Below are 25,768 nucleotides of genomic sequence, written 5' to 3'. Positions count from 1 at the left end.
ATTTTTTAAGTACCTTGTTCTAAAGGCAAAGATCTTTTGCCTTTGATATGATTCAGTTGTGTCCCCACCCAAATCTCATCTTGAATTTTCACGTGTTGTGGGAGGGACCCAGTGGGAGGTAACTGAATCATAGGGCCAGGTCTTTCTCATGCTGTTCTCATGATATTGACTAAGTCTCACAAGATCTGATGGTTCTATAAAGGGGGTTTCCTTGCACAAGCTCTCTCTTTGCCTGCTGCTATCAATGTAAGATGCGACTTGCTCTCCTTTGTCTTCTGCCATGATTGTGAGGCCTCCTCAGCCACGTGGAACTATAAATCCATTAAACCTCTCTTTCTTTTGTAAATTGCCCAGTCTCAGGTATGTCTTTATCAGCAGCATGAAAACACACTAATATGGCCTTCAATCAGCTCTTTCTTCTAGGGCCAAACTTCTTCCATCTCTGCCTCTGAACTGAAGCCACTTCACAACTAACGGTCAGGTGAAGAAGGTGCCTAAATGGAGCACCTGAAACCATAACCCTGCATACTGTAGGCCCTATTGAATCCTAAGATCTGAGGTTACGGTCGATGTAACAGGGTAGTATTTTGCTCAGCTGTCAAGATGCTTGTGTTAACTTCAAAATTATATTTAGTATGTATGGAATTTGTTTTAACCATGGCATCATATCAGGGGATATATAAATCTAGAGGGTATTTTTTTGTTAATCCACCTCTTGGTTGATAAGACAAGCACTACCTTGTCTATAACCAAACAGTATATATGTTATCAGCTTCTTAGAGCATGTTTCTGCATTTCTCCAGTGTTACAAAAAATACCCATTTATAATTATAATCAATTGTAAAATTCAAAATTCTTCCGGGGCAACAAACATTCTACGTTGTTAAAGCAAATTTGTTAACACAGATAAGCATGCACGTGCATGCGTGCACACACACACACGCATAAACACACAGACATACTGGGATTTTAAAATAGTTTCTTTTTCTTGTTTTGGAACAGGATTAACTACCAGTATTATTTTTAAAGTTTTGTACCACGATGCAGATCAGTTTTAAGACAAGCTGAAGGATAATTTTAAAATGTGTTTCATATGGTCTGTTTTGCGTGGTAGGATAATCTGGATAAATCTTCCTTTGAGACATTCCTTGCATTTATCTCTTTGTTTCTGCAACAACCTTCTTGTTCTTCACCTCCAGGAGGACAAACTTGACTTTTCCAGGGATTTACAATTATTTCCAGATGTTGGGTAAAATGCAAGATTGAGAGCACCATAATTTGCAAAAGTTCCTCACCTCTTACATTTATCCTTTATCGTTTAAATGCCCTTTTCATCATCATATTTGCTTTTGCATTAATATTTCACAGTTTGCTACATTTACATCTATTTTTCCTTCTCTTATTATCAACTACCCCAATGTCAGTGGCTCAGTACTTGATATTTTGTGTTCCTCCCTGAGACTTACTGAGTTCTCTAATACGAAGACACTGATCATACTCTCGGTGTGGGTTTCTCAGTGATGAAGTGGAGAATCTCTCATCTGTGCTGCCTTCAGCAGCTGTGTAAATACAGCTGGAAACTTGAAAGTGGACAGGGTCAATTGTAAATCAGTTTCCTTTCCCTTATGTGTTTTGGAATGCTGTTCTAAGAACAAGGAGCCGTGAATTTTAGTTGAGCTCCTGACTTCAACTTTTATACACATATGTAAGCAACTTTCTGAGTTTGGATAAAGCCTTGGACATATAACTTCTTTAGCTTCATGCTCTTCCTCAGACTTTGCATTGTATAATATCTGAAACCTCATAACAAATGCATATATTACAAATCCTTTACTCTTTTGCACGTTTGCTGCAAGGGTGGTCTGTTAGTTTCCCAGGGTTGCCATAATAAAGTACCACAGACTGGGGGGCTTAAACGACAGGCATTTATTCCTTTACAGTTCTGAAGACTAGAAGTCTGAGATCTAAGGTATCACCAGGGTTGGTTTCCTTGGTGTTAGATGTCTTTCTTCCTGTGTTTTCACGTGGTCTTTCCTCTGTGTGTGTCTGAGTCCTAATCTCCTCTTAGAAGGACACAAGTCACTTCAGATTAGAGCCCAAACTTATGACCTCATTTTACCATAATTATCTATTTAAAGACCCTATCTCCAAATACAGTCACAATCTGAGGTACTGAGAGTTCAGATTGTAGCATGTAAATTTTGGGGGTGGTGTGTGAGAGGAAGGGACACAATTCAGCCCATAACAGGAGGGAAGTATGAGGAAAAGGGAGCTGGTGATAAGATTATTATTAGAAGATGGCTACTGGAACATCATTGAATATGTGGTTTCTACACTCAACAGGTATAAAATTGAAGTCAGTGTCACCCACTCAACCTCCCATAGGCACTTTACTTCCTGTATTTTCTGTTTTAGGAAAACCCATCATCATCCAAGCAGTCACAAAGCCAGAACCTAGAATCATCTGGACTGTTTTCTCCAGCAAATCTTCCATGCTTTGTGAACCCATAATGAGTCCTGCAATTCTCCCTCCATAATGCAACTTGATTCCTTCCCTCTTTTTTTTTTTTCCCAAGGCCTCTTTCTTTTTTTGGGCCATTCATAATTACTCAAGTGAATTACTCGAACGTTCTCCTAAACTGAACTCATTTCCTCAGTTCTGCCCCTTCTCCATACTGAAATCCATCCTCCAAATTATTCTCAGAATACTTTTCCTGGGGAAAAAAAAAATCTTGTGATGTCACTTTCAGATTACATTTCTCCAACAGTTTTGTTAATTTAAAGAATAGCATTCACATTTCTTGAGCATAAAATATAATTCTTTCCCTTCAGTCTGATTGGTTGAACTTAGGTCACCCATTTATTAACCCATTATCAGATCCAAGTAACTCAATACACTGATTGGCTAAGATAGTTAGAATCTACTCCCTGGGGTCACCTTCCCTAGAACTAGCGGGTTATATGCGGAGAGACGGAAACCAGGACAAAATTTAAGATTTCGTTAAGGAGGAGAAAAGGAATGATGAATGTTACATATGCGATCAACAATGTATACTGCAGTCTGTTCCTTCATGGAATTTATAGTCTAGTGGTGAAGACAGAAAAATAAAGTCCAAGTTCAGGTGTAGAGTGATAAGGACAAGTGTAGAGTTCTGTACACGGCGCACTGTGACCCAAAGACTCCTTTCTAAATGAGATCATCAGTTCAAAGAAAGCTTCTTAAAAAGGAGATGATGCCTAAACGATTTGAGAAGAAGGAGCAGGAGTTAGCATATTGAAGAAGTGGGAAAGAGGCCTTCCAGCAGGAGGAACAGCATGTGAAAAGGCTCAAGGGTTGTGTAACAGTGTAACTTACTGCAGAGGTGCCCATCTTTCAATCTGACCAGAAAGGACAAGAGATGAGGCCAGAAGGAGAGGCAGGCTTCCATCAGAAAACATCATATAAGTTTTGTTCTATAAAGCAATCTATAATACCTATTGCTACTAAATATGTAATGTTAACTTATATGCCAGACACTGTACACAAGCTCACATAATATAGCAATTTGACACTATGGTATAAACTGCAATTGAAAGTTGAAGAAACTGAGACTAAAAGGTTAAATGACTTACCCAAGGGCACATAGAGCTGGGCCTAACCACTCTTCTACAGGACCTTTCACCTGGAACTCAAACTCATGGAACTGGTTACCCCAAGCAATGACAATGACCAAAAATTAACAAACTTGCAGGAATATATAGATCTGAGATACATTTAGCTATAATGAGGAAACATTTGAGAATGAAATATCTAAGGGAGAAGAAAAATCCTGTGTCTAATGTACATCCTCTTCTACTGAGCAAATTCTCGGAGGGACTGTTCTTTGGTATACTTGCCAGGGAAAGAACCCAAGAATCAGGTTCTGACCCAGGGTTTTTATTTTCTTATACCATCTGGATGTCATCAGTCATCAGTCAAATATCTTAGCTCATGATCTGCTTGCTTCTGCTTAGAATGCCCCTTTCCTTCTCCTTCAAGTTGTTGACTCCTGTTCATTCTTCACAAATTCAGTTTAGGTGTCACCTCCCATAGGAAACTGTCTTCAAACCCCTGGCCTGATTTAGAAAGGAGCCCTGTGTCCACAGTGAAGCCTGTGCTGAACTCTACAATCATCCTTACCACACTGCACCTTAACTGTGACTTTGGCCGTCTCTCTACCCCTTCACTCCAGACTACCAATTCCATGAAGATAAGGACATTGCCTGCTTCCTTTTCCTCCTGCCTAAGAAAATCCTGATTTGGTTCTGGTCTCTGTCCCTCTTCCATGCAGTGCATATGACTCAAGGGAGGCTTCCTCCTTCCACCTCAGGGAATGGATGTGATTGTCTGAGCCAGTGGTTCTCACCCAAGGATGAGTCTCCCTTACCCCTTGGAACATTTGGCAGTGTCTGGAAATGTATCTGGTTGTGACAACTGGTGTTTCCTGCAGGCATCTGGTGGATAGAGGCCAGAGATGTTGTTAAATGTTATACTATGCACAGGACAGCTTCCCCCTCCACCCTCACCCCATCAAAGAATTATCTGGCCCCAAATGTCAATATAACTGAAGGGTTGAGACATCTTAGCTGAAGTCAGTCTTTTTGTGATTTTGCTTCTTGACTGGTAATGGCGTAAGGATAATTATGTGCCCTAAATGATCAATCAGAGTGAAGTGAAGGACTGATATTTTATGATTGAGAGATAGATGATGAGGTTCGGAAGTCAGACTCTTATCACATTGTGGCAAAACAGTGTGATTATATTTATCCCGTAATGGAGCAGGAAATGCCATGATTAAAAAGAAATTTTAGAAGAGCAGGTTTACTGTACAACCTACAGGTTAGACGGAAGGAGGCAGAACATGGCAGCTAGGAGGATTATGAGACAGCTCTAGCTACAGTTTGAGTGAGGTAACTTGGTAAGAGTTTCTTATATATACTTAAATGATTAGCACAGCCCCCTACACCTAAAAGAGACACAAGAATGTTTCTTGGATAGTTGGATGGTAACTATTTTCTGGAACACAGCAGATAAAAAAAACCTATGATTCTGACCCAGTGTTCTTAATACTTAAAAATCTGTCACCATTTTGTCTATGGTTTCAATGAAGAAAAATTGGCCAAGAGAGGTGTCTTGTGCCTGTTATCCCAGCTCTTTGGGAGGCCATAGTGAGGATTGCCTGAATCCAGGCGTTTGAGACCAGGCAACATGATCAGACTCCATTTCTACAGAAAAAAAAAAAAAAAAAGAGGAAGAGAGAGAGAAAGGAAGAAGAAAGAAAAAAGAGTAACATATGCTAAATTCCATATTTCTCTGTGTTTTAAATGGTGAGACTCCATTAGTACAGGAAAGAAAGAGAAAGAAAGAAAAGAAAGAGAACGATTAACATATGCTAAATTCCATATTTCTCTGTGTTTTACATGCTGAGACTCCATTTCTAAAGAAAACGAAAGAGAAAGTTTAACATACTAAATCCCATATTTCTCTGTATTTTGAAAGGACATCTTAGGGAAGCTTTACATAAACATTGAAGTCCTTGTAGAAGTAGCTTTTGAACAAATGTTTCTGGGATAGATTTTTGATTGCCTTTGATCTGATGATGCACCCTTGGGTGGTTTCTTTTCCAGCCTGACCCTAATGTGAATGTCAAAGATCTCAATGTTGAGGTGCTCTTGACCAGCGTGTTGCAGTTCCAGAGTTGCAGAGAAGCCCCCAGGCCTCTCCCCTCTCCCACCACCCAGCCTACTCCTTACACCTTCCTTCCAGCACCTCCCTGGCTGGTGAACTGACTTGAAGAGGTCAAGGGAATTTGTTGAACTTTACGTTTCGTTCCTTTGTTCCTAGCCGTGGCTGCCAAATAATCTTCTTATTTTTGCAGCAAAGTGACTGCAGTGTTTTACATTAATTCAGAGAAGCTTTCAGTGGGCTCCTTAAATATCACACCCTGTGCAGTCTAATAGGCATTTGTTAAGTGGCAGTGGCTTTGCAGTTTTAAAGGCAACCTATGGCCCCAGCAACAAGCTTACAGAGAATTCAATGCATTCTTTTAGAGTTGTGAGTGTAAAGTATTGCTTTTTAAGGTTTGTTATTTCTGTACCCAGTATGTTAAATCCAAAACATAAGATATTCTGTAAGCATATGTTTAAAAATTGAGTTTTGTAAATTTACCTTATTTTCTTTGTTACAATGGAAAACATTGCTCTCACTGATTAGGGGGGAAAGTGGATAGCAAATTTAGTAGACACCATGATCTTTTATATATTTTTTTCTTGGCAAAGCAATTAAATTAGGAAATAATCTTCTCCGCTAACATCTGACAGTTACCATAAAATGATATCCTGCTTTATTGGCAACAGAACCAGTTTGTTTGAGTTTGTTGCAACATTTTGATCTATTACATTACTATGAAAAGATAGAAATAAGAAAGACGAGTTTACAAAAATCAGAAATGGCAAAGCGCTTTATTTTTTAAAGCAATCCTAGATTTGAAAAAGTACAATTTCAGAGGGGCAGCGCGTTAAATCCTTCAGGGAAGGAGAAGGAAGCACCGGGGAGTCTGTCTTGGCCCCATCACGCCAGGCCGCAGCTCTTGCTGGCTGTGCGCGTGTGACTGTGTGCACGTGTGTGTGTGCACGCGCAGCCACAGGACCTCTGGGTCCGGCCTTCGGGGGCGCTCCCCACCCCGGGCTTCCCCACGGACGGGAGCAGGGCGAGCGTTCCCAGCCCGGATGGCGGGGTCCGACCTGGGGCAGTGTGCAAACGCATGCGGTGCGGACTCTGTGTGTGTCTGAGTGCTGCTCTGCGCCGCCGCGGGCACCATTTTCTGCTTCGCCCAGGACAGGCACATAAAAGGAAGGCGGCTGCCGCCCGTCGCCGTCCTCTTTCCCTCAGATGCCCTCTCTGCAGGTTTATTATTACAGTACGGGCCGCGCCGCCTCTCCCCACCGCCCTGGCGGGCCGCCGGGCTGTGCAGCACCCTGGCCGCCTTCACGCCTGGCGCACCCCCAAACCGCCTCCTCCGCCTCCTTATTTGTCTGAAAAGCAACCGCACGTCGAGGCGAAGAGGCTGGCCGGGGGCGGGGAGGCAGGCCCGGGGTTTGCGCGCCGAGCTCCCGGGGCGGGGCCGGGGCCGGGGCCGGGGCCGGGCCGAGGCCGGAGAGCTGCGGGTCGCTTTGTCTTCTCGGGTCCCCGCGCAGCGCAGTGGGGGCGGCGCAGCGAGCGGGGCTCCCGGGGCGCGGGTGCGGGGTGTCGGGGCGCGCGCGCCTCTTGGCCGATAGCCCACGGTGCCCTGAGCCGCCGATTCCTGCCGAGTAAGCAGTCTGGCTCCTAGGCGGCTGCACAGTGGCAGCAAGGCTGGGGCGCTGGCTCCGCGCCAGCTCCATCAGAATTAGCTCATTGTTCACTAGCACACTAGCGGAAGAGAGAGGGAGAGGGAGAGAGAGACTCTTAGAGAAAAGAGAGAGAGACACACACACTCTAGGAGAGAGAGCGTGAGGCAGGGAGATCATCTCCTCCTTTTTCCAAGGCTGCACTTCTTGGAAGTGAAGCCGGTTTGGGTTTTGTTTCCCTTCCCCCTCCTCCCTCCTCTTCCTCCACCCCTTTCCCCTCCCCCTCCCTTCCCACAAACCCCCCTCCCCCACAAGCTGTCTTTCTAGCATGATGCCCTTTTTCATCCACATTTGTGTTTCAGGTGTAGAGAGGAGAGAGAGTGAACAGGGAGCGGGGCTTTTGTCTGTAAGTATATACCATTCCTATCCCCGGCTGGGAGCGCTGCTTTCTCTTTTGTGTCGATTCCTTGCCGTTGCTCTTAGCTGGACCCTTCAACCCTGCAGAGTTCATGCTTCTTCCCTCTAAATTTTAAGAGCTGAAGCGTGTACCTTGGAGAAATTCTGGCATTTTGGTCGTGCTGCATTCAGGCTGGAATTTAACTTGAGCTTTTTCTAATATGCACAAGTTTAGAGGGAGAAATGAATTCTTTTGGGAAGGGGTGGGGTTTTGTGCTTGTTGGTGTGGTTAATTTTGTTCTTCTTGCTCCTAAAGCATTGTTGGAAACTGTTGTGTTTCTTTGCATTAAATGCACTTTCGTGCATGCAAGCTTTTCCTCCCCTTTTATAAAATGAATTTGTGTCCCTCCGTCCTTACACTTGATCACTCTTTGAATGCTGCTGCTGCTGAGGGTCTTCTTAGGCATTCTATCTTGCAGCACTTTTTTCTGCATTTTCTTATAAAGCAGTTGAACTTTGACGGGGAGGGCCTTAAAAATAAATGACTGTTTTCTTCTTGGTGATGATAATAATCTGATTTGCATTTACGTGTATCTATAACATTATAGGAAAACTCTTAGAGCTAATGATACCCTTTTTGAGAACTTTTAGTTTCTCCATTCATCTTAATTTTTGTCATAACTGTGTTAACAAAAGAGCTGTCTTCTGATAACAGAAAGGTTGAGGCTAAATCACTGCAGTATGTATATTAATGTTTATTTGGTTTAGAGAGAAGGACATAATGGTGTATATTCCTGACTCCCCCCTCCCCCCCGCCTTGTAGGTTTTTTTTTTTTTTTTTTTTTGAACACGGAAGGTTATGTAATGCAGTGCCATTTCCAAAAATATCCACTCTGAGGCATTACACTACACGGTGGAAGGCTGATTCCTATTCTGTCGTTTTGATTGCAAATATACTGCCAGTAGTATGTCTGGGAACAAAGAGCAGCCAGAAAACAATCTATTTTTATCACTTGGTTCTACTTTTAAGTTGCTAAACCTTTTGAACTCATGCAATTTAAAGATGAACCAAACACTAAGAATAGCCCAGGACTCTGCAAAGCCAAGTACTAGGGATTCCTTTGTCCCCTATTTAAGCCTATAGGCCACTTGGAAAGCTTTTTAAGAAATCCCAGTAGTTAACAATAATTTGCATGTAACAACCACAGAAAATGGTTTTTCATATGTAACCTCCAAAGAGGCATTTTTCATTTGCTGACCTGTGGTAAGGCGATGTGTCTACTGTATTTAAACATATTTTGCAGGTTGGTCTCCCTGGACTGAAGAGAGGGAGAATAGAAGCCCAAGACTAAGAATCTCAAAATGGTAAGATTGGTCATCAGAGGAGATTCTCAATACTTCTTATCAGTCTATTACATATAAATATCAACCACCCACCATCATCCGCCTCAACCCTTCATTATTCCTACACCCCATCTGACCTTTAAAAGGTTCTGTCTCCAGCTCCTGGGAGCATTGCAGTACAGCAATTTACATGAATTGGATCTGGCAAATTAGTTCTTTTGATTTGCTATTATTTTGAATAGAAAACTAAAATTCCTCTTTTGGAAGTGGAGATTTATTTAATTTGAACAACAGAAACTACTCGGTTCTTTAGGAAGAGTGATGTGTTGTGACACGCATGGAGGTGGTGACAGCAGTAGGGCTCAAACAAAGCCTTGGGTCTTAGAGCTAGCCCCAACTTATCCAAAACTGAAGAGTCTGTCCAGCTGATCAAACAGCTACTGCATATACTAGCCTTTAGTGCAATACAGATGAAAAGCATGAATTTTTATATTAATATGCCCCATCTACTTAAACATAATTACTGTTATTTTTTCTTGATTTATAGCTTCATTTATGAGAGACATCTACTCAATTTTAGATGTCTCTAAAATTTTAGTCAAGCATGTTAACCTATAAATAAAAGTATAACTATTTCTGACAAAGCTTATGATCCACAGAGAATGCAGTTTAATGTTTGACTGCTGACAGAAGGCATACCCATTAAAAGCAGCTGAATAAGTATATTAATCATCTATGAAAAATGTCCTCTTTGGAAATAAGATTAAAAAAATAATAGAAATGTCATAAAACTTTTTAGTAAAGTACAGCGTGTCCTACTGCAGATGTTTATACTCTTTAAAACACCTCTTTGTCACTTAGAATGTGTGATATCCAAATTTAGATTTAGTTTTTTTTCTTTTAAACGAGGGTGGAATTTAATGAATCAAAATTTAATCTGATATCCTTGATGTTTTCTTTGAGATCAACCCAAGTATAAGCTTCCAAAGAGAAAAATGAATCAGGCAGTTAAATGAGTTCAGTTTGACTGTTATTAACAAGTGTTTTATTTTTTATGTGTGCCTCACTTGTTATTTCAACAAGTGGGTATCAAAGCAGCTCATGAAGTACGTCTTGCTTGGATCATGTTTGAAAATGATCAAATTAAGGAATTTCAGGTAGAAAGAAAAAAGAAGTGAACATAAAATTAAGCAAATCAATGGATTTTGTGCAAATGGTTCCTAACTCCATATTAAATTCTTAATTAGTTGTTGTCATAGAATAATAGGATGGTAATAAAATCAGCTGCTCTAAAGAATTTGTATTTTCTTAATTATTTTTTACTGTAATTGGCCACATCAACCTTGCCTCCAAGCTCCTTATCTCAGAACCTTACCTACTTTCTGTGACCATAAATAGGTCACAGAGGTTCATGTATGTTGCAATATGTCAGGTGACCAGTTTAGTTAAACATAAATATGACTACTGACCCTGCGAAAACTAACTCTATAGATCAAGGTTAAGGAGTAAGATATCATGGTTCTGTAGTAGTAAGAGGAATGAGCTTTGTAGAAGGCAAGCATGCCTGCCAAAGCAGAGAGTGGAAGTTGGAAACATTTGAATGCAGAAAAGCAAATGCAAATTATTATTACATGTTAATTTTTTGCAGTTGTCATTTATGTATGGTGGCAGAATGGGAAATCACAATTTGTTGCTCCTGGAAGCATTTTTACTCAGGAAAATATTCTCACAACTTTTTGGTGATCCTTTCATCAAGATGTCAGTCCCTTTTGGCACAAGCCCATTGCCTGAAATGAAACCACTGACAGTTATTGTCTGTGGGTGATTCCAAGTAACTTTCTAGCAATTCTCTTTTTCCAGAACGTCTGAGATCTTAAAAGTCTTTGCACAAATTAATGTAAAAAAAGTTTCACTTTTTTTTTTTAAGAAGTGATATTAGAGGTGTCTTGTATCTCCTCTTTCTCCCTTTTGGCAAAATCAAGTTAATTTTCTTTCCTTGATTAAAACTGGAATTACTTTGTGGACCTCTGTAACTGGCTTACTTAAAGACCTGGCCCACATACAATAGAAACTGCAGCTAGTGAATCTAGATTGAACTCCTGGACACCTCTAGAAAATATGTAAGCCTGGCTTTCCTGTTTGCATTTCCATTTACATAATTTAAAACACTAAAGAGGATCTAATTTCAGTGTATTTAACCTATTTAGTAAAGGGCTTATTTCAAATACAAATTTATAATCAGCTCATTTTAGTGTAAGAAATTATCCAGTACATTCCAGAATTCATAACATAGTGATTCAATATCTAGACTTTTTACATACCTAAAATGATGGTGTTTTACAACAATAATGTGGAGACACATAAGAATTCTCGAATGCCTTCCGTGTCATCAAAAAAATATAATCAACTTGTGCAGCTCTAGGAGGCACCAATCACATTGTGTCCTGTGAATGGGCTCCTTGAGCACAACTGCAGGAAGTGCTATTTACAGAGATTACAGTTGTGCGTGGTGGCACCTGGGGTTGTGCAACTCAAGAGTACTGTTCTAAGTGTCACTTTTGAGTATAGTTTGCTGTATCTTACTTGAACAGAATTTTTTTTAGTAACTCATTCTCCAGCTTTTTGTTTTCTAGTAAATGTGCCTCTCCCACCTCTACTTTTTTTTTTTTTCAATTAGCAGGATATTGAGTGTTTGACATTTCTTTGATTTATATTTGGCTTTTTGCTAAATTTTAATTGCTATGATTGTATTTTATGTGAGTTCTTACTATTTAGGTATTCTATTTTAAAGGTACCTGCTTCAGATAGGTTAATGAGAAGAAAATATTTCAAAGTCGGTAGATGATCCTATTGAATAGTTTGAAAAACTAAATTATTTAATCCATTGTCAAGGTTAAGTCCTGGTTTTCAACATGAGTGCCTTCTACATAGTAAACTTGCCTCTAAGTGTGTGTGTGCCATGGACTCACAGTGACATAAGCATGGGCTTATTACGTTTTAACAGGGACCTAGAAATTGGAACAATATAAGTTCTCTTTAAGACTGATGCTGAGCTTTTAAAACAGATGAGTTGACTCCATTGTACCATTCACAGAGCTCTGCTTTCTGTACAGTCTGAAGTGGCATTCATGGGTTTACAAGAAGACTCTTTCAATAATCTCTCCATTAACATAAGGTTTCCTTGTTTAAAGAAAAAGACAAAGATTGGGGAGGGATGAAGTCCTATTCATAGCTTGTGCCATTGGGTTGAGAATGTAAATGTGCCAGTTGCTCAGTGACTTTTGATTGTGAAGATGCTGAAGTGTACCTAGGAGGGTAATTTTATATGGTACCGTCTTTTTCACCAGTTTCCAGTGAATGGTGAGGGGGAGAATTGGGAGTTGTTTGGGGAATTAGGACAGTAGGGATAGTCTATTTGGGTTAAGCCAGTCCAGCTTCCTCTTGAGCTATAGAGATAATTCAGGTAGGAAAAGGTATTTGAGCAGCAATCTTGGAATAAACACCTGTTCCGAGTATCATTACATTTTAACCTGATACAGTTCTTTAAAAGATGTAAAGCAGATCATAATCATAAATACACTGAAGAAATTTACTTTATTATAAATCCTGAGATGAATATTTCTAAAATAGGAAAATACACTTCTAAAACGTGAATACTCTGCTAAACCAAATGAGTAATACCCAAATTTATACTTGGCTGTTAATGAATTTTATGCTTTGAAGTATTCATTTACCTGCTCAGTTAAAGACCTGATGTGGCATTCAGATGCACTGGGCTGACTGGCGATCCTTGGTGTGAAATGCCATAGCTCCCTTGGTCCTACATATTTTTATTAGTGTTTTTCCTGGATGGAAAGTCTTTTAAGGCTATATCCTCAAAGCCAAAGTGAAATGGAAGATCGAAATAATTATCTGAATAATTATGCTCAAAAAATTGATTTTGTCTGATTCATCTTGGTAATGCAAACTGTTGCTGGAGTGATGTAGGAGTGGGAAGGATTTGCCTGAATTATCTTTGTAATTCCTGTGTTATACAAGAAAAAACTAGGGATAAGGAAATCTTACCAGCAAATCCAATCTGAATATACCAGAGGAAAATGTATCGAATGTACTTGGACTATGTCATCTTGGTTGATGAAGATATATTGCAATATATCAATTTTAAAGGGTTCCTCTACTTCAAACTGGATATGAGGTTAATCATAAATTCTTAGTCCACATCTGTAGAAATTATGATTGCTAAAAATATCATTTACTGGGTGTAAATTTATTTGAAATGGACATTTCTAGAATATATTTTACACCTAGGAAGAGCTTCAAGAATAGTTCATCTTAGTGATTTAAAAAATAGCAGTGATCCTGAAATTGATCTGTTAGTGCATAAGTATCAACTGCCCTAATGGTCTGGGACGTAAACATTAACATGGCTCTCAGCTAAATTCTAGATATCAATTCAGTTATTAGTAGTAACCAGGGTGGCATTGTTAGTTGGATCGTATGCATTTCTTTTTTTGCACAACTAAATTACAGACTTCCAGAGGATTTATAAACTTCATATACAGTGCTTGGTAAAGTATTAAATATATGGTAGAAGTTGAATAAATATTTGGCCTATGCATCCTAACATCTATTAAGTTGAATTTTTAAAATCCATTCTTAGTGACTTAATCATATTTAGTTTTTGTGAACTGGAAGTAATTTGTATTTTTAACCTCTTTTTTGAAAGGGGTAGGAAGCCGAAATGAATGCAATTTTAGTTTACACAACAAATTATTTTTCATTATTAAAGGGATAAAACAAAATGCAGTGAAACCATAAAGTGTGGCACTTGCCAGAAAAGTGTGACTTGTGATGGCATGACTTGTGATGGCTCACCTTTCCCAGCTTCCAATGCTACACTCTGACAGTGCGGTGCGATGCGATGCCACCTCTCTGGGTTGGATCCAGCTGTGGTATTTAAAGCTCACAGCAGCTTTTCCTGCAGTGTGGACCCAGGAGGATCTTTAGTCCCAGTATTTGAACTTTATAGCCTCTACTTATTTCCAATAGAATCTCTTTCTGTGATTCTGTGATGTGCAGCAAACTTAACAATGTAAAACTATAGAGTGCTAAATGGTATGAGTGATGTTATCGAGGACTGGGGATTGGGTATAGTCGTGGAAAACTTATTATTAAGAAGGTCAAAACTAAGCTAGAGCCAGAAATAGCAAATATATGGCTATCTCCATCATTAACTTTTATACCTGTAGGAGACATTGCTAATCAACCTTGAAACTCATTATTATTCAGCTTGAGTATGATTTCAAAATCCTCAATACAGTGTTCCAGGATACCATTAACAATTGATTGGAGTTGACACAAAATTTGAAACCTGGAAGTGGACTATATGCTCCCTGAGAGTAAGTACTATACCTTATTAAGCTTTTATTTCTAGAACTTAGTACCAGTCCTTATATTGAGTAAATGAAAAATTAAGAATATTTGGGTAGCTTTAGATGAGAGAGAGGAGTATTCCAGATAAAACGAGTGCATTAGAAAGTTAGGCTTGCAAGAGTGAGCATAATACCTTTTCACTATCATAAGGGAAATCTTCCTTCCTGTTTAGGATCTCTATGCTGTCAAGGACAGACCTCAAAAACTAGACCTAGAAGTCAAGGACTTGATGTGCTAAGCAATAGGAAGCCACTGAGCAAGCATCTTAGAGATGGCCCAGGGCTCTCACTCAGGTTACCAACCTGTCTCAGGTTCTTTGCCTTTTGATTGTGCTTAACAGGAAAGAACACACACACTCACTCACTTACACTTTCTGGTTAAAGGTACAGCTTGCTTTGCTCCCTCTCACGCCCCTTAGGCTGGGGTGGAGTGATGGAGAGAAGAAAGGTCTGTAGCTAGAAGGAACTGGGAAGGGAAAAGGGCGCATGCTTATCTTCTTTTTCTTGAGAAAGTGGCAGCACTTTCATTGGCAAATCCCAGCAGGTTCAGCAGTGTTTGCTTGGCCAGAGAGGAGGATGCTGCTGTGCAAGATGCCCAGTAGAGGGATCATGCTTCCCTCTTGTGAGGCTGACTGGGTGCAGGCATGCGCTCATCACTTGCACCCACATGTATCCAGCTGCTTTTCTCTTTCCATTTCTTCCCGATTAACCATACTTATTCAAAAATATAAGCCAACACTTACGTCATCATAATAAAATTGTTTACAATTTGAGACCTACAGGCTGTTACTAATTTAGTCGGTAATCTGGTAGGGAATCTCATCACATGATACATGAAAATCAGAGAAAGCCAAGTCCAAGAAGGATTTTTTTTTCCTGCGATCTCTTATAAACAGCACAGAATCTTACCTTGGAATGCATCAGCTGCAAGATTTTCAACATGAAATGGTGTGACTCACTCTTTTAACCCCTTCAGATGAGGTGGGACTTGTCTGTAAATCTCTCAGTAAAAGTGACCTAGGTAAGCATTGCTCCTTGAATTCTTTATGCCTTCTCCACCTCATACCTTGAAGTAATTTTTTTTTTTTTACCTGCTGTATTGAGAACTTCCTAAGTTTATTTTCTGTGGCTTGACAGGAGGTCAGGAACTATATGAATTAATCCTCTATTTCTAGCCACAGTGGATATTTTCTTAGAGGGACCAAGCCACTTGTTATTCTAAACCTTCCCAATCCCTCCTTCTGTGCCTTTCTTACTTGGTTCTAGAAGGAATGCACCTCCAACAAAATGAAGCCGTTCTTCAAGACTGAATTTGAATGACAATTGTTCTCTGAAACTTACCATGGTATATCCAGCAGGAATCATCTTCTGTTCCTCTCTACACTTACCACACATTTAACTTTATACTTGAAGCTGGCTTATTTATGCATGTTTTTCTACCCTCCAAGGTTGTAAACTTGAAACAAGAATATTAACCATTTAGTAAGTGAGCAACACCTTTCCCGTTTTGGTAGCAATTGAGGTTCTCTAACTCTCAGTAATGAAATTGTAGAGAAATTATTTGGTGTTCTCTTTCTACAAAGTGGTTTGGTGTTCTCTTTCTACAAAGTGAAAGGAAAGTCTAACCTTCATTGACATTTCCTAATGAGACTTTGGAATAGATCCCACACCATGAACCAGTCTGATCTGTGTTCCCATACCTAACTAGGATCTGGCACATCCTCAGTGATCAACAACTGTCTGTGGAATAAAGGAATGAGTCACTGGTCATGGATACATGATGATCTGTTATTTCTGAGCAGGACCAGGTAGCCCACTTTGGTATCTACAGTGAGTTATGGCCGGACACTGCCCTGCTGCGATAGCTCAGTTACAAGTCAGGCAGTCCAGAGAATGAAATGAACATACACCAGTAAACAATTTACTACTGAAAAGAGACTCTCACTGAATATTTGAGAAGGCTCTGTGTTTGGGAAGTAAGGGGGAAGAGTTAAGTGAGATATAAGCACACTACAAAAATAACTTCTAAATTCTATGTTCCTTTCTTTTGCACTTCTTTAGGCAGAAGAGGTCCTGAGAGTCCAGAAAGCTAAGTTGATATGGTCTGCTGAAAGAGGAATGTCATTTTAGGGTAGTGCCACACATCTTATCCAGAACATTGGCTGTGGGGCGTCATTATGCATGAGGGTATTAATGGTGCTTTTCCAGTGGGCAGCACAGTTTGTCTCAGTAGTCTGAGGCAATCATGACAGTAGAGCAAATCTGCCCTGGTTTCACAGGGTAATGAAAACTCTTAAAGTAAAATTATAGCCCATCCTTACCTTATAATTGTTTCTAATCTAAGCTTTTTGCCTTGAAAGTGTTACAATAATCTAGCTAGAGATATTTTAAAATCCCTGATTTTAGACTGGTTCGGTGTGCATCCTTACTTTCATGGAGCAAAATATAAATATATTCAAGAAGGAGAAGGATAAGAGAATGTGCATGAAAGGAAGGTCGGTTTGCCCCTTTTTGCTGAAATTTGGGAACCAGAGCCATTGATTGGAAAGGAAGGGGGAATAGCCAAGTAGTTTTTGCCAATAAAAATGCGGAGCCAAAGACTCACTAATAGGTAATTAAAACAACAGGGAGACTCATAATGTTCAGAGAAGTTTTGGTGTGGCTGCCAGCTCCAACTCCTCTCCTCCATCCCAGCTCTTACTCAGATCACCATCACACACCATGTCCTTTGATTACTGGGGCAGGTAACAGCCTTCCTGCTGAATTGAGTTTGATACAATTCCAGCAGGGAAAAGTACTACAGTCTAGTGGCTGGACAAGGAGAAATCTACAAAAGTTGTTTTGTTTAAAATGGGTCCAGGCATTTTGAGGACACTTTTACTGGATAAAGTTGGTGTCTGATATAGAACTTATTCTTGGACAGGAAAGAGTAGAAATTAGGAGAAGATACTGCCTCTTTGCCAGTCAACTTGTAGACTATCAAGGGAAAGCTAGTCAGTATTTATATGGATAAAACTTAGGCTAATAAACATGACCCAAGTAAGGGTTTGATATTAACTATTTCCTCAACGAAGTATTGTTTCATTCCTCCCACTAAGTCATCCAAGTGAAAGCCACCCAAAGGCTCATTGGAAACGTGATATGAAAGTCTGTTCTTGTGCTCATTTGCCAGGCATTGCTGAGTCTCCATGGATCAGTGTGCCATGTGGGTTAGGTGACACGTGGGTGAGCACTTAACCTAGTGCCTTCTGCATCGTAGGAATTCATTAATACTAGCTGAAAGAATGAATACTGTGCAGGGACGTACGCACTGTTTAAATACGTGCAATAGCGCAATTTCAATTGTGTGGTTAACAGTTAGAATTTGAATAGATAAATTATGTTAACTAACCCACCCCTTTCCAGAATAGACTTCCCAGAATTTGGTGGCTGTTTGGAAAAATCCTTTTGGAAAAAAAAAAAAAAAAGTATTTTCTTTGCTACTTTGATATTTCCAGCCCAAACTTTTCGGACTTACTTTTTGATAGGATGCTAATTGTATAGGATTAAAACTGCCTACTAAATATTCAATACCTGCAGAAAGTACTTAGTAAATATTTCTTTATTAATTGACTGGGTAATTGAGATTATATACCTAGCCAATGTAGTTAATGTAGGATCAAAAATTCTGTCCATATCTCTGAGCCCTTATTTTCAGTTTTAGTCCTTTATTATTTTGATTTAACTTTTCCAAAGCCTGGATGCTGTGAACTAGAACTGAGTCTCCATTTCTTATTGCCCTGTGGAGTCTTGGGTCTAATTATACATCATGAAATGCCCTGGTCTTAGACATTTTTCTCACTTCTTGATTAATAGAATCTTAAATTGTTCTGATCTTGTTATCAAGTTCTGGGAGACAAGTCTCCACATCTTTTCATTTAATCTTTATTAAGCCTAATCTTTTTCCTTTTTTAAAAAAATATGAGAACCACTTTTTAAACTTTAATTTTGTTATACGAGGCTTGACTGTCTACACTGGCACAATCAGTTCAATCAGAAGTCAGTTAAATTTGTTCTTTGGCATCTTTGAAATGATTCATCTCATGATCGATGTGAATTTTTACTAAATTGATCAGCTGTTATGTTGTTTAGATGAAGTCGGCAGGTCACCACATCTCTGACTGTGACTGAATACAGTACTCTACCTGCAATTTGAGGATCGAATACAGCATACCTTATTATTTGCTATTTGATACCTTTAGGATGTTAACAACTAACCATTAGTTTGTTGCCCCATCTCTGTCCTGCTATTTATCCATCTTTGGAACTGTCTAGATTTCTAATACATTAATTAAAAGTTTCCAAATGGAGTCAGGTTAAATTTATTTTTCTTTCTGAATTTATCATTCTTAGTAGTTTATATACTGCCTCTCTTGTCTAATAAATGTTTATTTTCTTCTTCAATTGAGAGGAAAAATACAGTTTTATGCAATATATGGTTTGTGTGTCTGCTCATTGATAAAACATTTATTTTTTAACTAAGCAGTTTTTGATAAGCAAAGTTATAGTGAACAGGATTTCAAATGCATTTGATGAAAGAGAAAGCTGTACTGAATTAGATTGTCTATTGGTAGCCATCTGAGAAGGAACTGTTCGAGAGTCCATTTGGGGGTCATATTAAAACACTTTGGTTTCTCAGCAAGTGCATTTTGTTATTAGCTGCAATGATTGCTACATATTTATGTTGTGCTGGACATTTCCTTCCAGGGAACATTGAAAAAAGGAAAAAAAACTGTATTACCAGTATTGCTTGGGTTTAATTAGATCCAAAGTCTTAATGTAGCCAAGCCACAGTTGTTGCTCTAAGACTAGTTTTTCCTCAACTGTAGCAACATATGAACACTGGAGACCTTGGGCAGGTTCCCTGACTATTCTCCCTTAGTATTCTCATCTGTAAAATGGTGAGGATGATGACAGTGGTAGCTAACACAGATATGCTTACTTATGTGCCAGACCCTGTTGCCAGTGCTTTATATATATGGGTTTATTTCTTCCTTGCTGTAACATTGTGAAGATTAAATGAGTGCACCTGGAAAACATGCCTGAAATTAACAAAACAAAACATAATGGACTGTATTATGCATTTCTACAGAAAACTGTGGGTTCCCAAATTTACATATTCTGTCTCTGTGGGTTCCAACTACACCTGTTTATTGCTCATAGTTCCCTTCTTTTGGAGAAGTATAGTTGTGACATTTGGTTTACAATGGAAGAAAGACTTAGGGGAAAAACATGTGGTTGAGGTCTTCTCTTGTTGGAGAATACAGTCAGAATTTGGAATGAAAGTCTGAGCTTCCACTACTACCTTTTTCATATTAATTAAACTACCTGTGATTCTTTTTCTAGGGAACTTAAGCCTCTAGTCTGGCATTCTTTTTGTAGATATTTTCATAGCTCTTCAAGCATATGTTTCTTAGGTGACTACTAGGCCTGAAACACCTTTATCTGTTTGGGTTGGGAGCTCCTCCCTTCAGTCTTCTTGGCCTCAAATGGTACTGCCTGACTGAATCCTTCATCAGAGAAGCCTTCTGCTTAATCAGTCTTGGCTCCACCCAGAGGGGTTGAAAACCCAGGTGGTGTGCAGGAGCACATCCATTCTAACCCTGTTCTAGTCTTGTTGTACTTTTAGTTTTCTGAGTTTTCATAGAAGCCTCTTAGTGGCCTCTTTTTGTCCTGAGCATTTAAATAGCATATAGATACAAATCTGGATATATTTCTTCTTTTTTAAAAAAGGTAGAATCCTTACCAGATAAGAAATCTGTAGCCTGTGATTTACATCAATTTTAATTACATCCTTCTGCAATAGAAACCACTTTCCTTCTAAAGTTAGTGGTCTGTTATGATGCTGTTTGCTATTGAAGAGACATCAGTTTTTAAATGACCAGGGCAGTATAAGACAAGCATTGAACTGTGAAATGACTTTAGCTAAATGCTGAAGGGCTTGCTGCTACCAGTAGAAGAGGGTCCATTGCTGGAAAGAGTAAATAGTTTCTTTTGGAATAAGCACTTCAGGAGAAAATGCAGACTTTCAGGAAAGGTCTGTCTTGCACATGTCAACAAGAGGAATGCTTTGAAGTATGTTCAGACTCTTCAAAGCAAGTGGCTATCTCATCCACCCAGACCAAGAAAAATCCAAAATCCTATGTCTAAATAAGTAAATATTTATCTCACTAGCCCTTAAGTGAAGGCTTTAACAAAAGAAGTCGTATTTTTGAGTAATTATTCTTTCATGTTGTTGGGGGAAATTTTTCCTAAGATTTTAATGGCTAGCACAGTAATTTTTTGACAGAAGGAAAGAAAAAAAAGCATTCTTGGTGACTAGAAATTAAACTTTGTATAGTTACTTGAAGGTGAAACCTGGCAGAGCATACTTAAAATTATTCAAACAAGCTAATAAAAGCAAGTCTAGATGTTTCCTATTAATCTTGGAATGTGCTTGGAAAAAGCCCTGCTACTCCAGATGTCTAGTATTAGAAAGCATATCAACAGCTTTTACTCTCAATTGTGGTGAATACCATTCTAAAATTCACAAGTGCAGTTTGGTGTGCTGGGGCATAATATAGAGTTAGTATTCAAATTTTTTCTTTCTTTCCTTTTTCATTCTTAATGTACCTTAAAAGTAGAAAGTCACCAGATGTCATGTTCTTAATTTCTTGGTTACAAATGAAAACCAATTTATATAATGGAATAAGGTGATCCAGATTAGAACTCAGATGTGTTAAGTAAATATTTATTATGGTTCCACTCCAGGGAGGTAAAAAAGATTTTCTTAACATATTTCTTGAGGTCACAGGGGCAAAGAAAAGCTTATACTGTGCTTAAATGCCTGAGGTGCCTTTTCGCTGCAAGCTAACAAAGGCTGATTTTTTTTTCTTCGCTAAAGAGAGGAACTATCTTGTATTGTGGCCTTTGTTTTCTTATTGTTCACTCACAACTGCATAATCTCAAACCAAATTTTTAAAAGGCTGCTTTATTTTTTTCCCTTCGTTTGGAAAGACTCTTCTTACATACTGCTTATAAGATTCGTATCCGAGCTTTATTATTGCGCTTTTTCTCCTTGTTTACTTTGGGCTGTTATCAGCTATTTGTACTTTCTCTTCATTGCTGAAAAGAAAAATTGCCCATTAAAAGTCAAGATTTGAAGTGCTGAACTTAATTCCTTGAGTCCAGTCCACAGTTTGGCTCTGATTACTGTACCAGGCTGACCTCCAGTCCAGAGGAGGGTGCCTTGGCAGAAATCTGAGAATTCCTCGATCAGTGACTCCCTTTTTTGGATTTATGGAGTCTTTAGGTGGATTGCTTTGTGCTAAACGTGCTCTTATTGGAAAGGAATGGGGCTGGGATAAGAGGAACGCTATGTTGCACAACATAAATGTTTGCAGCTGACCTCTGTGTTCAATTATCTGGCCGCTGCTGCGCCTGGCCTTGAACCATGTACCATCAAAGCCTAGAAAACTCATGTAATGAATGGTTTTAAGGAGTGGTGAAAAAGAAAAGTCGGGTAATTCTGTTAACCTTTTGTGGCTGGCTCCTGACTTGATTTGTTTCCCTCCTTGAAAGTATTTGCTATTATTCTTAGAAATAAAATCTTAAAAGACTCAGCAGCCAAACAAGCAGAATATTATATTGTGGAACAGAGAGACTGTGAAAGCTCTTTGTGCTGACGATTAATTTTACATGTAAACACTTTCATTTTGTTGCCAGTGAGGAGATTTCCTTTTCCTTTTTCTGCTTAGTTTAAGTCTAGAAATAAAATTCCACAGCTGTCAGGTTCCCACATATTCATCAGTGGCCTCCCAAGATGGCTTCACAGTGAGCAGAGTGAATTTACAGGATTTCACTATTAAAGTCTGAAAAGCTTGTTTCAGACACCCAACTCACAAAGTCAAGAATTGTAAATCTTTCGCCTGCCTGACATGTAATGTTGGACAGTAACATAATCTGTGGCATAATAATAATAATAAAACATTTCTGTGCCGGTAGTGGGACTTTGCACCTGAAGCGAAGCTAATGCCAATGGGTTTAACCAATTAGTGAGCCATCATTGTCTTCCTTATTGAGACACAGTTGCCTCCCCCAACCTCTATTTGTACATGTTGAGGACTTACCAGGCAGTGAAACTCAGGGAGTGTCAGCAGGAGCCACAAAGGCCCTTTCCTTTCTAGCAGGAAGGCATTTATGACTATAGAGTGCAGTAGTTGGGTGTTCATAATGCATTCTCTGTAATTACCCTTTGTTACCACAGCCAGCTCCAGTGTATGTGTGTTTAAATTAGGTCAGGGCATGTTTCATTTAGCTCCCAAGCCAGAATGCTTGCCAACCTAAGCCCCAACACTTTTATTCTGCTTTCCAGAATGTGCAGAGGTTAACACACATTATCTGAATGGCCCGGCATTCCTCAGGCTTACCTTTCGTCTTCCAGAGGCAACGTATGTTCCCCGCAGTATGCCGCTTCTCCAAGCAGCGTTCACAAGGTTAGGCAGATCTCTAAGACTACGTCTCTAGAGAGACAGCACAGTGCATCATCCTTTGGCACCATCTAATCTTTGATGTAATGTTGTTCAGAGAAAATGATCCTTGTAGTTCATTTATGGTTTCAATTTACATTTGGCCCTCTCAAATGACCAGTAAACACCTGGGAGCAGAGTGGCTTTTGAGGGAGATTCTTTATAGCACCACTTCAAAGGGGTTTTTCAGAAAGGAAGTGTATGTATATGCACATGAATTCTCCTTGAAATACAGTTCTAGGTTTCACAGCCTCCTGGCCAATTAGGCAGAATAAAACGTGTACACATATGGACACATGCTATTTAATTAGCAGAGGGATTATGAAATACACCCCTTTGCTGCAGAAAGAATTGATTATGTAGGCTGGACACCTGCTGCCCTAGTCCACTTTCGTAATCGCAGGGGATAGATACCCATCCTGTTAAGTTATAAAGGAGCTGTGTGTGCATCTTTTAACCATATCAGGGACCCCATCAGGGATAAAGAATAATGTTACAGTTACGGTCATTAACAACCAAACCATGCAACCTATCTTCATGGCAGATTCCTGAAAATGTGTGTTAACTATTGAAGTAAGCAGCATTTATGTGTGTGGTGTATTTAGCCTCTGAAAAAAAGATGTATAAAGACAGTAAATTAACAAGAAAATACAAATTTAGAAACAGGTAATAAGTAGATATGATTCGAATTTTACATGCAGTGTAGAAGTGATGGGAAACATGTCAGAGAAGTTTTAGGTTGATTCTGTATGTGGACCATGCCATTGAAAAATAGCACATTTTGAAATGAAAAGCTTGAAAACTGAAAAATAATTTAAGCAATTATCTAGTTTGCATATTTTTTAGGAACTTGGAGGACTGGTCTCTGAATTTTCCTACATTTTTCTAATTTGGAGCACTAGTCATCAGCTATTAATAATAGTTTATACTAAGCAATAATTACTGGTAAGCTAATTACTTTATAGACTTTAAAAAATGCAGTTATTTTTCATGACACACTGTCCAAAGAATTAAACAAGACTCAAAAGAAAGAAAGGAAGGAAAGAAGGGAGGAAGGAAAGAAAGGAAGGACAAAACCCTGAGTATTTTATTTCCAATTTGTATGCTGTGATAGAATATTGAAGCTTAAGTACCCAACTATCAATACGTTTAAGAGAATGAGCAAGAAATAGCACATGTTCACTATAAGTCATATTTAAATATAGAGTTGCTTTAAATATATTAATTATACTCAAAAGCATAATATTGGTTTTTCCTAAGAATTGCTCAAGAATATCTAAATACATATGTCATGATTAGTGTGTTTGAAACCAGCATGGTTCTTGATGACGTTCTGTTGTTTTTCAACCTAATTGTCTGTGAGATAAATATAACATTATAGAAAAAGATGCATCAACCAATATATTAAATGACAAGTATAAACCCTCAAAATTTCCCAGAATTCAAATGAAACCATTGCATATTCTCCAAATTAAAGTAACAAAATTTTCCTTCCCCCTACTTTTTTTTTAAAAACTGTCATTTTTGTTTTCTCAATTGTTGAAGGTATGACTTGCTTTTCTGATTTTCTAATTGATTTCTGGAAGAATAGTATTCTAGAGGGTTTTGAGGATTTTGCTTGGGCAAAAAAACCCAGTTGTTTATTATATACATGGAAAAAAACAGTTTTAAAAGAAGACATACATTTTGTTAAGATTAATGCAAACTTTGGTTTACTTGTTTAATACAACAACAGTTTTGAGGTATTCCCATACCCAGAATACTTAAATTTTTGAGATGCAAACCACCAAAACAACAATAGAGAGAAAATTCAGTGAACAAAGTTAATGAAAAACACAAACTTGAATTCAGACAGGGAATGAATGGAAAGCAGTATTAGCCACGTGTCCATGTTTGGAGTGTCTGTTGATGAGTACCAAGAAGAATGGGCAGCTTTACAGGTCAGCAAGCACAGATGGACTCTAGAAAGATCGATCAACTTATCAGTTTTCTGTTCCTCATATTATCAGCACTCAAAAGCTTCAGTTATAGCGTCATTGTCAGTTCCTAATATTCTGAACTGGTTAGAAAACTGAGGGCACGGAAACTCATGGGTTCACGTTGGTCTTGTTACTGTTGCAGCCCCTGGGGGCTGCAGGGAGACCTCCTGGCCACAGGGCCAGTTGTCAGCATGGAGCTTAATTTTGCTTTACTTATCCCTCACCCATCTTCCTTGGCTGCATGTGACAGCCATCAAATGCCCTCCCAGATGTGCTCACTCCCACCCCCATTTCCTTTGTTGACAGCACTACTGGATATTATGCTAAATGTTGGTTTTGTCTGTTGTTTAGTCTGATATATATGTTCCAGCAGCTATTAAACTGGACATACCTGTGTATTTCTTTTTTTGTTATTGCACTCAAAAAGCACACTGTATTTAGTTTGCAAGGGCTGCCATAACAAAGTGCCACAGACTGGGTAGCTTAAACAACAGAAATTTAGTTTCTACAATCTGGAGTCTCGAAGTCTGAGATCAAGACGTTGGCAGGGTTGGGTTCTTCTGAGGCCTTCCTCCTTGGCTTGTAGATGGCTGTCTTCTCCCTTTATCTTCATATGGTCTTTCCTCTGTGTGTCTGTGCTTAGAAGGACATGGGTCACTTCAGATTGGGGCCACCTGATGTCCTCATTTTAACTTAATTGCCTCTGTAAAGATCCTGTATCCAA

At 39.0% G+C, this 25,768-nt stretch overlaps 1 protein-coding gene and 1 long non-coding RNA gene across 11 annotated transcripts in view; one reads left to right on the top strand and one right to left on the bottom strand.

Moving 5' to 3' along the window:
* NREP (neuronal regeneration related protein) overlaps window positions 1–25,768 on the top strand; it is a 259,905-nt gene that overhangs the window by 224,670 nt on the left and 9,467 nt on the right. For 2 of the 8 annotated variants that reach the window (XM_064376213.1, XM_012473924.2), the window contains exons 1-2: window positions 7,667–7,753; window positions 9,048–9,108. In XM_064376213.1, the coding sequence (XP_064232283.1) occupies window positions 9,106–9,108 (3 nt within the window). In that variant the 5' untranslated portion in view covers window positions 7,667–7,753; window positions 9,048–9,105. Of the gene's footprint in view, window positions 1–6,774; window positions 6,939–7,335; window positions 7,515–7,666; window positions 7,754–9,047; window positions 9,109–22,884; window positions 23,033–25,768 lie in introns of those variants that run through there. The other 6 variants (XM_012473930.2, XM_012473928.2, XM_064376211.1 and 3 more) reach the window with 6 other exon arrangements.
* Window positions 24,317–25,768, bottom strand: part of LOC105731961 (uncharacterized) — a 71,265-nt gene continuing 69,813 nt past the window's right edge. For all 3 annotated transcript variants that reach the window (XR_001110858.3, XR_010342625.1, XR_010342626.1), the window contains 2 exons: window positions 25,436–25,758; window positions 24,317–25,026 (listed from right to left, as the gene is read on the bottom strand). This is a non-coding gene — a long non-coding RNA (uncharacterized LOC105731961). The remainder of the gene's footprint in view (window positions 25,027–25,435; window positions 25,759–25,768) is intronic.

Source organism: Aotus nancymaae, unplaced genomic scaffold, assembly GCF_030222135.1.
Source record: "Aotus nancymaae isolate 86718 unplaced genomic scaffold, 86718_ANA_hifiasm-v0.15.2.pri h1tg000014l, whole genome shotgun sequence".
NCBI lineage: Eukaryota > Metazoa > Chordata > Mammalia > Primates > Aotidae > Aotus > Aotus nancymaae.
The sequence above is the reverse complement of the archived record's forward strand: the minus strand, read 5'-3'. Positions and strand labels throughout refer to the sequence as shown.